The sequence below is a fragment of the Oryx dammah genome, unplaced genomic scaffold, assembly GCF_014754425.2.
Source record: "Oryx dammah isolate SB20612 unplaced genomic scaffold, SCBI_Odam_1.1 HiC_scaffold_13, whole genome shotgun sequence".
NCBI classification, from domain to species: Eukaryota; Metazoa; Chordata; class Mammalia; order Artiodactyla; family Bovidae; genus Oryx; species Oryx dammah.
This window is the reverse complement of record NW_024070197.1, coordinates 46,302,310-46,315,522: the sequence shown is the minus strand read 5'-3', so window position 1 is coordinate 46,315,522 and position 13,213 is coordinate 46,302,310. Positions and strand designations below refer to the sequence as shown.

Below are 13,213 nucleotides of genomic sequence, written 5' to 3'. Positions count from 1 at the left end.
ACAGAAGAGGTCTGGGAGGAAAGAGAACTGTGGATAACAGTGCTCATCTCTGGGGGAGGAGGGGGTTAAATTATTTTTGAAGATGTGTAAATCAGTTATTAAAGATGTGGATATTGACAGCCCACAAGGAGGAGAACACAGATGGGTGGGGAGCAGGACAGACCTCCCGTGCCTTCACTCGTGACCTTCTCTCCTTCCCAGGGTCCAGGGACTCCTCCAGCCCATGGAGAAAGCATGAGTTTCACTGTTGTCTTTTTGGGGATCCTTGGGCAGTTATAAGGTAATGGTTAACTGATGAAGGCCCTGGGCTAATCCCAGCTCTGCCCCCCTCCAGCCATGTGACTTTGGGCAAGGGACTTCTGGGCCTCAGTTTGTGCATCTGTGAAATGGAGATAAATCAGAGAACCAATAAGGGGACAGATAGGAGGAGCTGAAGGCAGGGCCTGGCACAGGTGATTGCCTGGCCACGATTGCCCCTCCGCACCCTCCCCAGCATTGGGCCAGCCATGCTGGTGGCTCTGATGGGCATATGTAGGGCCTGGACATTCTCTGTCCACGTTGCCCCCTGGCTTAGAGGAGCACCAGAGAGCCTACTCCAAGGATGTCTGGCAAAGGCCCTGGGGCCAAAAGAGCCAGGGACACCTCAGGCTGAACTGTCAGACATGTGAAAAGATATTGACATCACAGTCAAGCCCTCGACATGTCTTCTCTTATCCACCGTTCCCTTCAATCCACCAAAGGACTCGGGGAGCAAGGAAGGATCCAGATGCCTTGATGGAGGATCCCCCCAGATCTGCTTCTTCAGACTTCTCACCCTGTGGACAGGTCACTTTAAAAAGTACCTTGGAAAGGGGCTTCCCTGGTGGTCCCGTGGTTAAGAATCTGCCTGCAATGCAGAGGACACTGGTTCAGTCCCTGGTCCAGGGAGACTCCATATGTAGAAGCAAGTAAGCCCATGCACTACAGCCACTAAGCCTGCATGCCCTAGAGCCTGTGCTCCGCAGCAAGAGACGCCACTGCAACGAGAAACCCGCGCACGGCAACTAGAGAGCCACCCACGCTCGCTGTAAAGAGCCCGCGCACAACAGCCAAGGCCCAGCACAGTCAACAATTAAATAGATAGCTTTTTTAAAATGCATTAAAAAAAAAAAAAACCTTGAAAAGACCTAAAAATATCTTTCTAGTTTGTATTATTTTAAAGCCAAAGCATCTTGTGCTTTCCCACTCTTATGTTCCAGGGATTAAAATCTTAAACCATGTAAGACAGATAGCTAGCCCCACCAGTTCCACTCCATTTCACAGATGGGAAAACTGAGGCCCACAGAGGGCACTGTCCTGCCCAAGATCACAGAGCATGCTTCCTCCAAACCACAACCGTCCCATGCGTGAGAAGTAAGTCAATCTTACCACAGACCTTCAGTGATACAGGGGTCTTTCTTTTTCATGCTGTTTTATTTTATTGGCAGTTTTCCCTGCAAACACATCCTGTTTTCCTCCTTTCTTCTCCCAACCCATCCCTCAGTCCTAGTGCTATTTGGGGACAAACCATCCCTGAAAGATGCTGAAGGACCCAAGGGCCACTTAGTGGAGACAGGACCACAGAGTCCTGGCCAGCACTGAGCTGGGTCAAATATGTCCGCTTTGAAGCCCCCTTAGGATTGTGGCAGGAAGAGGGAAGAGGGAGTAGTTTATTCAATTAAAAGTTCTGTTTTATTTAAAGTTAGTATGAAAATCTCATATTGCTTTTATTCTTTGAAAACAGTGTTTTACAAACCAGCACAATGATTGCCACAGTAGCTACAATCTCACAGGAGGAGAGCACTACATGCCCACCCACCCTTGGGCTAAGGGTGAAGGGGAAGAATAGGCAGAGAGCATCCCAACCCCACGAGGGTGTGAGGGCTCCCAGTCCTCCAGGAGGAGCATCTCCGGAGGAGGGGAAGGAGGCAGGAGAGACCACCAGAGATGCCAGCCGGGAGCCCAAGTCACCCATAAAGACATTGTTTTCAAGTCCCTCAGTCGTGTCCAACTCTTCGCCACCCCATGGACTGCACCACACCAGGCTTCCCTGTCCTTCACCATCTCCCAGAGCTTGCTCAAACTCGTGTCCATTGGATTGATGATGGCATCCAGCCATCTTATCCCTTGTGGCCCCCTTGTCCTCCTGCCCTCAATCTTTCCCACCATCAGGGTCTTTCTTTTCCAGTGAGATGGTTCTTCCCATCGGGTGGCCAAGGTATCCGAGCTTCAGCTTCAGCATCAGTCCTTCCAACGAATATTCAGGGTTGATTTCCTTTAGGATTGACTGGTTTGATCTCCCTGATATTCAAGGGACTCTCAAGAGCCTTCTCCAGCACCACAATTCAAAAGCATCAGTTCTTTGGTGCTCAGCCTTCTTTACACAGAGATGGTCTGTGACATGTTCCTGTGAGTTTACCCACTCACTCACTAACTCATTCATTTAGGAATTCATCTAATCTTTAACCAGTCATTTGTTCACAATTCACTCATTCACCTGTCTACCCATTCATTCATTCCCTCAATAGCTTACACAGTTACTCATTCACCTAACAAATTCTTTTAAACACAAGGACCCAGAAGCTCAAGACGAGGTCATCTGCAGTCATCTGTAAGTGAGCATGGCATCCTGGAAGCCCACCAGGCTGACCGCATCCCATGCAAAGATACTCTCCCCCTGAGCCAGTAGACCAAGGCCAGCTTTGCTGACTCTCAACAGGGCTGCCCTGGGGACTGGAGATTTGAGCTACTCCCTGTGGCCCCAAGAGACAGACACAGGACCATTGCACCTAAATTACAGGAGGCAGACTGCAGCTTCATGGAAAGAGAAACATGGGAAATTCAAGCTGAAAAGGCACAAGTTGTGCCGTAGAGGTCGTGAGCTCCCGGAGACTGAAATGTGTGAGTCCAGGCTGGATGGAACTCGGGATGCCACAAACACATGGGAAGGCTGAAGGAAGTGGCCTCCAAGGTTCCTCTTCAACCTGGGATTTTCAAGATTCTGAGAAGTTCAAAGGCAAAAATGGTAAAGGTCTGAATCTTTGCATCACATGTGCCAGGCCCCTGGCTGCCCCTCTCTCCCCGAGGAGACAGCGCATCTGCAGAGCGGTCCTGGGCACTGAGAATGCGTGCTCTGCTCCTGGTTCCCCAGGGAATCCAGCGCTCGCTGCAGCCTCAACCCCAGGCGACCGGAGCCTGCCCCCTCTCTCCATCCCCCCGACCCTGGGAGCCTGGTCTCCTCCCTCACCCTCTCCTTGGGGATTCTCTGGAGCTGGTGATTGTCTCTCCTCTGCCCAGGTTCAGACCTACAGCCTCATGGGGCTAGGGACAAAGCAATAGCTCAAGTTCAGAAGTATGCTGTACGTTGCTGGCAGCTATGGGGTCCTGCCAGCCTCCCCAGACCAAGGGGGTACACCCAGGCCTGATGTACCAGCCCCTACCATGCCAGCTCCTTTATCCAGCCATGCCCTGCTCCCTAACCCAGCCCAGATGGCCATCACTCTGCCTCAGGCAGGTAAAATTCAGTGCAACAGGAGTTAGGTGAACAGTATGTTTTATTTAATTAGGATCAACAGAAGAGATAAACCTCACAGCAGGATAGGGAATGACAACGCTGCAAAAAAATAATTCATGCCCAGGTAACGAAAGGGCAGATTTCAATTACAGGAAAAACGGGGAGGAAAAGGTGGCTGCCACCTCAAGGAGAAGAGTATAAGAGTCTGTAGCACCCAGACCGGCGGGCCAGGGGCAGTGGGCGCTCTAGGACTGGAAACCAAGGCAACTAAGTGGCCGTTCCACAACAGCTGTCCCTCCCCCGCGCCATCGCAGACGAACCAGCCTGAAGTGTGCAGGGCTGGTAAGTCAGAGGGGCTGTCTGGGTCCTGGCAGGCAGGTGTGGGGGCCACAGGCCAACCTCACACCTGCCAGTCTCAGTCTCCAGAGGAACAGTGCCCCCAAGGAGAGAGAACGCATGTTCTCATCCTGAGAGTCGCCACCAGATCCCTCAACAGCTCCGAAGCACCCCCTCTTGCCCGGCTCTCAGCCCTGATGGAGCCCTAATGTGCGCTTTGAGTACACCAGTCTCCCCTCTCTCACTGGAGCAAGGGAACACATCACCAGTTCTCCAAGTCACTGCATCTTCGGGGCCTCTGTTTCTCCTCTCTCCCTGGAAAACGGACGCCTTGAACTGACGGCTTCCTCAGAGGGTGATGGGCTAAGATCCCCACAACCCACCACCACCACCTGCTTGTCGGCTAAAAATGAATGTTCGTGACGGCTGCACAACGATGTGAATGTACTTAAAGTCACTGAGTCTGACACTTAAAAATGTTAAGATGGTAAATTTTACATTACGTATATATGTGTGTGTTAGTCACTCAGTCATGTCCGCGACCCCAAGGACTGTAGCCCACCAGCCTCCTCTGTCCAGGGAAGTCTCCAGGCAAGAATACTGGAGTGGGTTGCCATGACCTCCTCCAGGGGATCTTCCCAACCCAAGTATTGAACCCGGGTCTCCAGCAATGCAGGCAAATTCTTTCCCATCTGAGTCACCAGGCATCTTTCCTCAATTTTTTTAAGGGAAGAAAATGAAAAGTGGTTAGTCCCGACCCCAGACCAGCTAGGTGAGCATTTCTAGGCTCTGAAAGTGAGAATCTACAATTTTAACCAGCTTTACAGTTGGTAAAGAATTTCCTGCCAATGCAGGAGACACAAGAGATGTGGTTTTGCTTCCTGGGTCAGGAAGATATCCTGGAGGAGGAAATGGCAACCTACTCCAGTATTCTTGCCTGGAAAATTCCATGGACAGAGGAGCCTGGTGGGCTACAGGGGGTTGCCTGTGGGGCAACAGTGGGGGTGCAAAGAGTCAGACACGACTGCATGTGCACACACACACATACGCACACACACTCTCCAGGTGACAGTAATAAACCCAGGATCCTCTAACCTGTAGGAATCCACTGTCTTCCTACACTCAGGCTCCCTCACCTTTTCCAGCATAAAGCCTTGAATTATCTCAATAAACATCTCTTGCACGAATGAGCATTCAAACTAATGGATTCTCCCAAGTTTCATAGCCCCAGGAAATAAGTTTATTTACATGCTCTCCCTCCAAAACCAAGGCTCCGGCACCTCAGACAGCACAACTGGTACATCTGATGCTCTCACCCCCCAACTCTGGCCTCAGGTGACGTCAGCCCCAACACCCCCATTAACTGCGAGAGGGAAATTACTGTTAAATTAGTGAGCCCATCTACAGAGCCCCATTTTATATCCCAATTCAGAAGATGACATGAACATCTGCTTTCACTTCAAGACATTAATTTTCAATTATTGGAGAAAAACAAAATTAGTCCTGACAAATTGCTGGCGAACACAGTCTCCTGTCTGGCGGTTCATAATAACAACTTTGGGGGCCCACAATTAGAGTCCTCGGCCGGAGATTCCCGATGCGGCCCTGTCATCTGGAGTCAGTGGCGAGTCCTGTCCACTCTCAGGTAGCTGCCTCGTTGGCGGCCAAGTTCAGAGAGCCGGTTTGCTCTTCCTGAAGAAGGCAGGGACGGTGGTAGGGGGAGTGTAAATAAAAACCTCCACCCTGACCACTTTTAGCTTTGGACATGTCAACCTGCCTCCCTTTCAGCAGCAGAATTTCACACCGGGATGAAAATCACTCCTGAGTTCAAGGGTACCCAGAGTAAAGGCACTTTGGAGAGCCTTATAATTTGCATTTGCCATCTGCAATGGGAAAAGGGTGGGTTACAAGGTTCTCTTACGAGATAAAGATGTCATCCAGAATTCTACATCCAAAACTCACCAGCCCTGGCCTGTGAGATCAGAATGTTTATTATAAATCTTCTCCAGCAAAAAAGCTGGGGGGCAGAAGGGGTGCTCCCAAAAGCCCAGGAACTTGGTTCAACCTGGGTCAGGAAAAAAAGAGAAAAAAAAAAACAGAATTTGCCAAACTTAAGGACCCCAAAGGCTTCCCCCGTGGCTCAGTGGTAAAGAATCCGCCTGCCATGCAGGAGACTCAGGTTTGATCCCTGGATCAGGAAGATGCCCTGGAGAAGGAAATGGCAACCCACTCCAGTATTCTTGCCTGCGAAATCCCAAGGACAGAGGAGCCTGGCAGGCTACAGTTCATGAAGTCACAGGGTCGGACATGAACTTAGAGAATAAGTATACACACACACTCAGAGCAAGGACCCTAAATCCAGAGCAACCCACTTGATAGGGATTATCAATACCGTAATCTCATTTGATGGGCTTTTTATGTATCTTGGCTGCTGTAGTCACTATATCAATAAGAAGCCACTGAAATGTGAATGAGCAGAAGAATTCAGAGATAACGATGTGGCAGTCTTAGAATTTGACTTGTCACAACTGAAACCAGAATGTGTTTGCCTAGCTAATGCGTTCTGACTCTTGAGGGGCAGAGGGGGTGGTCACCAGAGGGAAGCAGGTCAAAAAGAAAGAGAGAAAGAAAACAAAACAATGACAACAACCACACAGGAAAATTATATCTTTAAGAAGAGAATGAAAAGACATTGCTACTTCCAAAGTCAACTCTGTAACTGAGCTCCGACATTGTGTAATTGACTTTGCAAGTAGAACAACAGCAACGTAACAAAGAAAATGTCAGTGTTTTCACAGCACTAATCTATAACGCTGGGAGGCCCTCCTGCTGTCAGCCAGGGCTGACAATACAATAGCTTTCAAAGGGATATTACCATCATGCTTTTATTCCTGACATCAATCAAGACAAAGAGAATCCTTTTCACAAGACATTAAAAATCAAACCTTTGTACAAGAAGATAGGTAAGACAGCATTCTCCTTAAAGACAGCCACACGGAGCAATCAGCTAATTGGCGCTCCTTGAAAGAGATAAAGTATTTTTATTTACTGAGTGTACAACCCCAATCGTTGCCTGCCACCGATCCCCGCAGGTAAGCGATGAATCAAAAGTTTCCATCAGCATTTCCCTCACTTCCCCCCTCCACCTCTCCCACAGTCAGGGGGAGCTGACAGTACCAAAAACTTCAAGCAGAATATAACCAATCCGGACTTAATTAGTCCATTTTGGGTATAAAACTACTCTGATTACCGACTAACATGCTTATACACAAAATGGCCTTGCGAACTGACAGGAATTTGCAGAAATTGTCAGATTCACCAATCAAGGTGTATCAAGGCTTTCCCCAGCTACTCACGGTAACAGGGAGCCTGCTAACAGTTTTCAAGGCATTCTCTTGTAATTACCTGGACCCAGAGATAAGAAAGGAACCCCGATATCTATTGCAAACATTTTCAAGATGTGAAGATAATATTCTTCACAAATACCAGTGTACCACAGACAAGGTCCAGGAAAGGTAAGTCCATCTCACCTTCGGACAAAGAGTTAACTAAACCCACCCCTCCACCTCAGTTTAAACAAAGGAAAAAAAAAGATAGGGCCATGAAGACAGATAGCCCTCCTCAAGACAGTTTTAGATGCCTGCAAAAAGAAGTTAGTGACACTTACAGAAACCTGCAGGTCCAGGAGCAGGGAATTAAGAGGTGTTAATGTTTGCAAGCGTTCATTATCTACCCCCTCTCCAAGCCACTGAAGTCACAGCCATCATGCCAAGGGGTCCAAGATACCATGTCCCATATCTCTTCAGGGCTTGACAGAGCCACTTCGGTCTAGGGGACACCAGGCCCCTAGGAAGGGGAGAGAGAACTCACTCCGTTTCCGGCAAGAGGTCCCTCTGGAATTTGGAGCCAAGGTGTTCTGTGACTTTTCCCTCTGGTACCCAACCGACCATCTGCCAAAAATACGCAAGTGAGTCCAGTCACTCAGAGACAGAAATGTTACTCTATATGTGTCTGCAGCAAAACAGGGCATGTTTACTTTTCAGACAGAACAGGACACCACTGCTGGTTTTTAAACACTGAACAACAGGTGCTCTTCATTTTACTGCAAAATGGGCTGAAACGTCAAACGAAGAGGGAACTGGCCCCAACACTGCCTTGAAGAATCCATCCTCCTACCACCATCACCTAAATCAGCCTTTTTTCCAAGAGCCAGGCAGCCGTCATTTGGTTTACACATCCAAATGAACAGTTAAGAGAAATCAATGCATCTAATTGCCAGACTATTAAATCCTACATCAGGGGAAGAATTCCACAGCCACCAGCTTAAGAGTTGGCTACCGATATAGCAATTATTGCAACTTTCTATTAGACTGAACCAGACCTGCAGCTTTAGTCTCCACCTAGGAATGCTATGTCAGATGCTGCACTCTAGTTTCCTCCTCCCATGGTTTTGCCTCCTCCTCCTCTGTTACCATGCTGTAGCAGGCCACCACAGTGCCAGGCTGGTTTTACCCAGTTTCTTCACAACTGTAAAGTCACCAGCATCTTGCACCTTTCGTGCAATGCACACTCGGCACCTTATGGTTAAACATTTAGCAGACCCTCCTGTCCAAGACACATAGTTAAACTGTATTGCTTATTAAGTTTTTGCATGAAAGAAGTGGAAGAATCTAAACGGCAATTACTACACATAAAGGATGTTTTCTAGACTAAGACAGGTCCCTCCAAAGCTGGAAGTTAGTGATCTCACTGAGGAAGGGGGAATTAAATATTAGGATTAAATGTTAGCTGCCCCAATCCACATAGAAAGCTAAAGAACCTATAAAGCATTTGTTTTGCCCTTCCTACAAGATCATGTACATTTAGCCAAACAAATCTCGACAATTTACACTTGTATGTGGTCTCAGCTGAATCAAGAAACCTGTAACCTCAGAATGCCTCTATTTATTACATCTCAATTATTTCCATGGAAACACAAGCAGTGTGGAACTACACTGTTCCCAAGTCCTTAGACCACCAAATTTATAGGATGGACTTTGGAGGAGCTATGGGCTGGCAGGAGCGGAAGATAGAACCAGGGGAGGGGAGCACAGAGAAGTCACCAGGGGTAGTTTTAGGATGTCAGGGTTGGGGGTGCGTGGACACAGCCTGAGTGCTAATTAAGAACTGTAATTAAGAGGCAGTTGCACAATGGAGAAAAATCAACAGCACTACCAATTATTCAAAAGTTTTAAGCCAGAGCCTGGGAAAAAAAAGATGTGTTAATATTCCATATAAATGGAGAGGCTGTTCTGTGGATCTGAAGAGGCAGTGTGGATACAGGGAGACAGGTTAACAAACCACCTGATATCATCAGCCGAAATAACATCAGTGAGATGCGATGGGAACGGCCCCGGAGAATGAGGCCAAAATTATCAAAGGGAACAAATCATCTCACAACAGCCACACCACACCACCGGGAAACAGAAAAGGAGAGAATGGTGTCGGAGGGGAAAATCGGTCAGAAAATGTGACTTTTGTAACATTCATAGGTTTTTTGGTATGTATGGGTTTTTTTTTAAATCACAAGGTTTTTGAAAACCAATGAGGCTATTCCCCCCACTGCCCTACTGCCCGGCCCCCTCCCCTATTTGTTGGGTGTGCTCCCTGGGTTTTCCAAAGAAGGACAAACATCCCAAGGGGGATAAGTGACCCCACTCCAGAAGGGGGGCTGTGTCTGTGAGTGGAAAGTGAAACCCCCCCACCAAGGCCTGTTTGATTTTCAAAGCAGCAATGCCGTGCTTTCAAATCATACTTTCTGAGCATCCATTAGAAACTGTTATATTTCTGTCTTTCCTTCCTGCTATGGGCTTTCACATTTCCGAGATCAATTATGAACTATACCGTCAAGCGACTTTCACAGCAGAATGAGCGGGCTAGGGAAGTCTACGATGCCTCTACTTTAACCCCGACACACAGCGATGGAGGCAAAATAAAATCAAATACAATTTAAAAGGCACCACTGTTCCTTAAGAAGCATCTTTGAGGTTGAAGACCTTGTCATTTTAAACACTTGGTATGGAGCTGTCCACACTCAAGCATACACTTTTGAATATTGCTTTGGGGGGAAGGGGGGAGGCAGTTCATGAAAAGCAATAAATCCTTCATGTGCTGTAACTCTTATCTATTCAAATTATCTTCTCTCTTAATTCCTCCCTGAATAAGTGGCTGCATCTCCACCCTGTTCACCCCAATAAACTCAATAAATGGCGAAATGGTGAGAGGCACGAGTTGGAGCTGCTTTTGGAAAATGCAAAGAACTGAGGGAAGAAACAGGATCTCAGACTCCAGTGCTGTGTGGTTGATATTTACAACGCTTCTCAAAATGCCTACCCTGGCCTTGTTCCCACTTTGCTGTCTTCCCCACCACCAACTGGGTCTTCCCAGGTGGCTCAGCGGTCAAGAATCTGCCTGCCAAGCAGGAGACGCAGGTTCAATCCCTGGGTCGGAAAGATTCCCTGGAGAAGGAAATGACAACCCGCTCTGGTATTCTTGCCTGGAAAAAACCCATAGACAGAGGAGCCTGGCGGGCTACAGTCCATGGGGTTGCAAAAGAGTAGGCCATGACTTAAGTGAATAAACAACAAAACAACAATCAGCTTGAATTCTCTGCTATATACGTTCATATATATATACATCAAGAGAAACATTCATTACAAATCATGTCCAAGCTCATTTCATGAACGTTTGTAGTCTGATTCTTGAGTCTTTCTCAGAGATACACAGAGTGGTTTTAGAATTAGGTTCCAGCAACTCTGAAACACCCACCCATCTGTTCCCAGCAAATTGCTCTACCTTTGCCTTCTGAAATAAGGAGGTATGGAGGCTTGGGTTCAGGTTAGAGGTGGTAAAGTTCTGCATCTTCCTCTGTGAAAAATCTGCTTCAATACACAGATTTAATGCAAAATCAACTGCCCAAGTTAGATAGAAACCCCTTTTCCAACGAGACTCCAATTGTACATTTTCTTCTGGGCCACCTTAAGTGGCTCTTGAAGGAGTGAGCAGTGAGCCAGAGAAAGAGAAAAGAAATCAAATATTATTTCAGGCCGAGAACCCTTCTATTCAGCACAAGGACAAACATATACCGTCTTCCTATCCGGCTCTTGAGGTGTCTCTCTTCTGGTTTCACCCAGAACACCCTGTAGACCCTCCAGCTCTGTGGAACAGGTCTGGCTATCCAGGACTAGGATGCCTGCCAGGGTGAGGGGAACAAAACCAACTTCTCTCAAGGAAAGAGAAGAATAGAGAGCAGCCAGATTGCTGAGTTCCGAGTGAGCTGGCCGCGTCTCACATGACAAGGAGAATCTCTGTGGAGTGCCCGGGATCTCCTGGGACTCTGGAAGGAGAGCAACGGCGGGTGTCCCACGACCCTCCTCCCCAGATTCAGTCCCAGCCATTCCAGCCTGCAGCAAGGCTGGCAGGAAGGGAGCGGAGGCCCCTGCGCCTTCCCGCGCAGGCCTCCAGGAAATGAACTTTTCAGAGCAGAACTGGGCTCGGGCCAGAGGTCATCAAGAGAGTTGGGAGAGGACAAGGGCCTCGGGACTTTTGGCTCCAGAGATGTAGCGGCTCTCATCCTGTCCTTCCTCTATCATCTCCCAGCGCGGGCAGGAGGCCGGGCACCCACCCAGGGGGACTGGAATAGGGACAAAGCAGCAGGCGAGGCCTGGAGAGGCCAGCGGGTGGGGAAAGAAGGGCAGGGGAGGAGCTCGGTTGCCCTCACACAGCATCTCCCCGGGCGGCCTCTGCTCTCCAGGGGGCCCGCTCGGGCCGCAGGCGCTCGGTAGAAATAGAAAGCGAGGCAAGGACACGAAGAGGTGTGTGTGTGTGTGTGTGTGTGCGTATGTGTGTGCGCGCGCGTGTGTGTGTCCTCAAAAGTGTGCGTTCTGGGGATCCGATTCGAGAAGCCGGCCTAGGTGTCGAGAATGTAGGTGCCCAGGGTCGCGTCCCGGGAGCTCTAGGCGGAGGGGCGCGCGCGGCAGCCGCTGCGCTCCCCTGGGGACCCGCGTCCCGCCGGCGCTGCGCAGACAATGAACTCCTGGCGGAGGCTCCCGGCCCGGTTGGCCTCGGTAGAGGAGGCAGGAAGTGTGGGGGCCCGGGCCGGGAGGGCGGCCTGGGCAGCGGGCAGGGAGGGGGCGCGCGGCGGCCAGGGCGGGGACCCGGGGCGCGCGCAAGCAACGCCCGACGACCACGGCGTCCCGGGGCGACAAGGCGTGGACAGAGGAAAGGCGGCAAGGCCCCGGGCCCGGCGAGAGCGGCCTCGGAGCTACCGGCCTCCTGGGCGCCGGTCCTCACCGCCTCTTCCTTCCTCCCGCCGCCCGCCCGCCGCCGTCGCCGAGATTCGCAATCCCCGCCAAGTCGGGCCCGCACCCCTTGATTGGCCACGCGGGCCCGGGGCCCGCACGGAGGGAGCAGCGAGGGCCCCTCGGCTGCGCCCCCAGGCCCGGGTCCCCCGCGGGCGGCGGCGCCGGGCCCGGGGAGGGTCCGGGTGGCTAGGGTGTCCGCGGTGTGCCCCCTCCGCCGCCTCCGCCTCCCGCTCGCGGCTTCCTCCTCCCCCTCCTCTTCCTCCTCCTCCGCCTCCGCCTCCTCTGCCGCCTCCTCCTCCTCTCCGCTCGCTCGCTTGGGTCCCCGGCCGCCCGCCCGCTCGCCGGTCCCTCCTCCCTCACTCCCTCCCTCCTCGCTCGCTCGCGCCTCCGCCGGGCCTCGCTCGCTCACCTTTCACCGAGCGCGGCTTCGCCTGCTTCCGCCTGGACATGTCCGGGGCTCCCGGCGCTCCGTCGCCCTCCGCGGCCGGCTCCCCCCGCCGCCCCCTGCCGCTCCGGGCTGCCCTTCTCCCCCTTCTCCTCCTCCTGCCTCTCGGAAACTTTTTTTTTTGCAGCCGGGTCGGCAGCTGTGGGGAGCGGATCGCAGGTCCGGGGCGGCCTCCCTGGGGGGGGCGGCCCGGGCCGGCCGAGGCCGCTCCGGGGCGGGGGGAGGCCCGGGGGGCGCGCCGGGGCCCTGCCTGTTGCAATGCGGCAGCCGGGGGCTCTCGGTCCCAGCGGCGGTCCCAGCGGCGCGGGGAGTCCGGAGGCCACTCGGCCGAGCCGAGTTATGCAAAAAAAAAAAAAAAAAAGCCGCCCCCCTCCTCCTCCCCACCCCCCGCCGGCCCCCGGCCCCTGCGGCCCCCTCCCTCCCTCCCCCACCCCACCGCCACCCTCACCCTCCTCCTCCTTCTCCTCCTCCGCCCCTTGCCGGATTTTTGTGCAAAGTTTGCAGGCGTCCGGCTACGCAGCCCGGTGCGGAGCTCACAATGAACCCATCTGAGGAGGG

The 13,213-nt window shown here is 51.5% G+C and overlaps 1 protein-coding gene across 1 annotated transcript in view; it reads right to left on the bottom strand.

Moving 5' to 3' along the window:
- The window catches only part of ZNF423 (zinc finger protein 423), a 342,911-nt gene extending 330,206 nt beyond the window's left edge, over nucleotides 1–12,705 (bottom strand). Inside the window, exon 1 of the mRNA XM_040253473.1 lies at nucleotides 12,620–12,705. Within this exon, the coding sequence (XP_040109407.1) occupies nucleotides 12,620–12,659 (40 nt within the window). The 5' untranslated portion in view covers nucleotides 12,660–12,705. The remainder of the gene's footprint in view (nucleotides 1–12,619) is intronic.
- Between the last annotated feature and the right edge of the window lie 508 nt (nucleotides 12,706–13,213).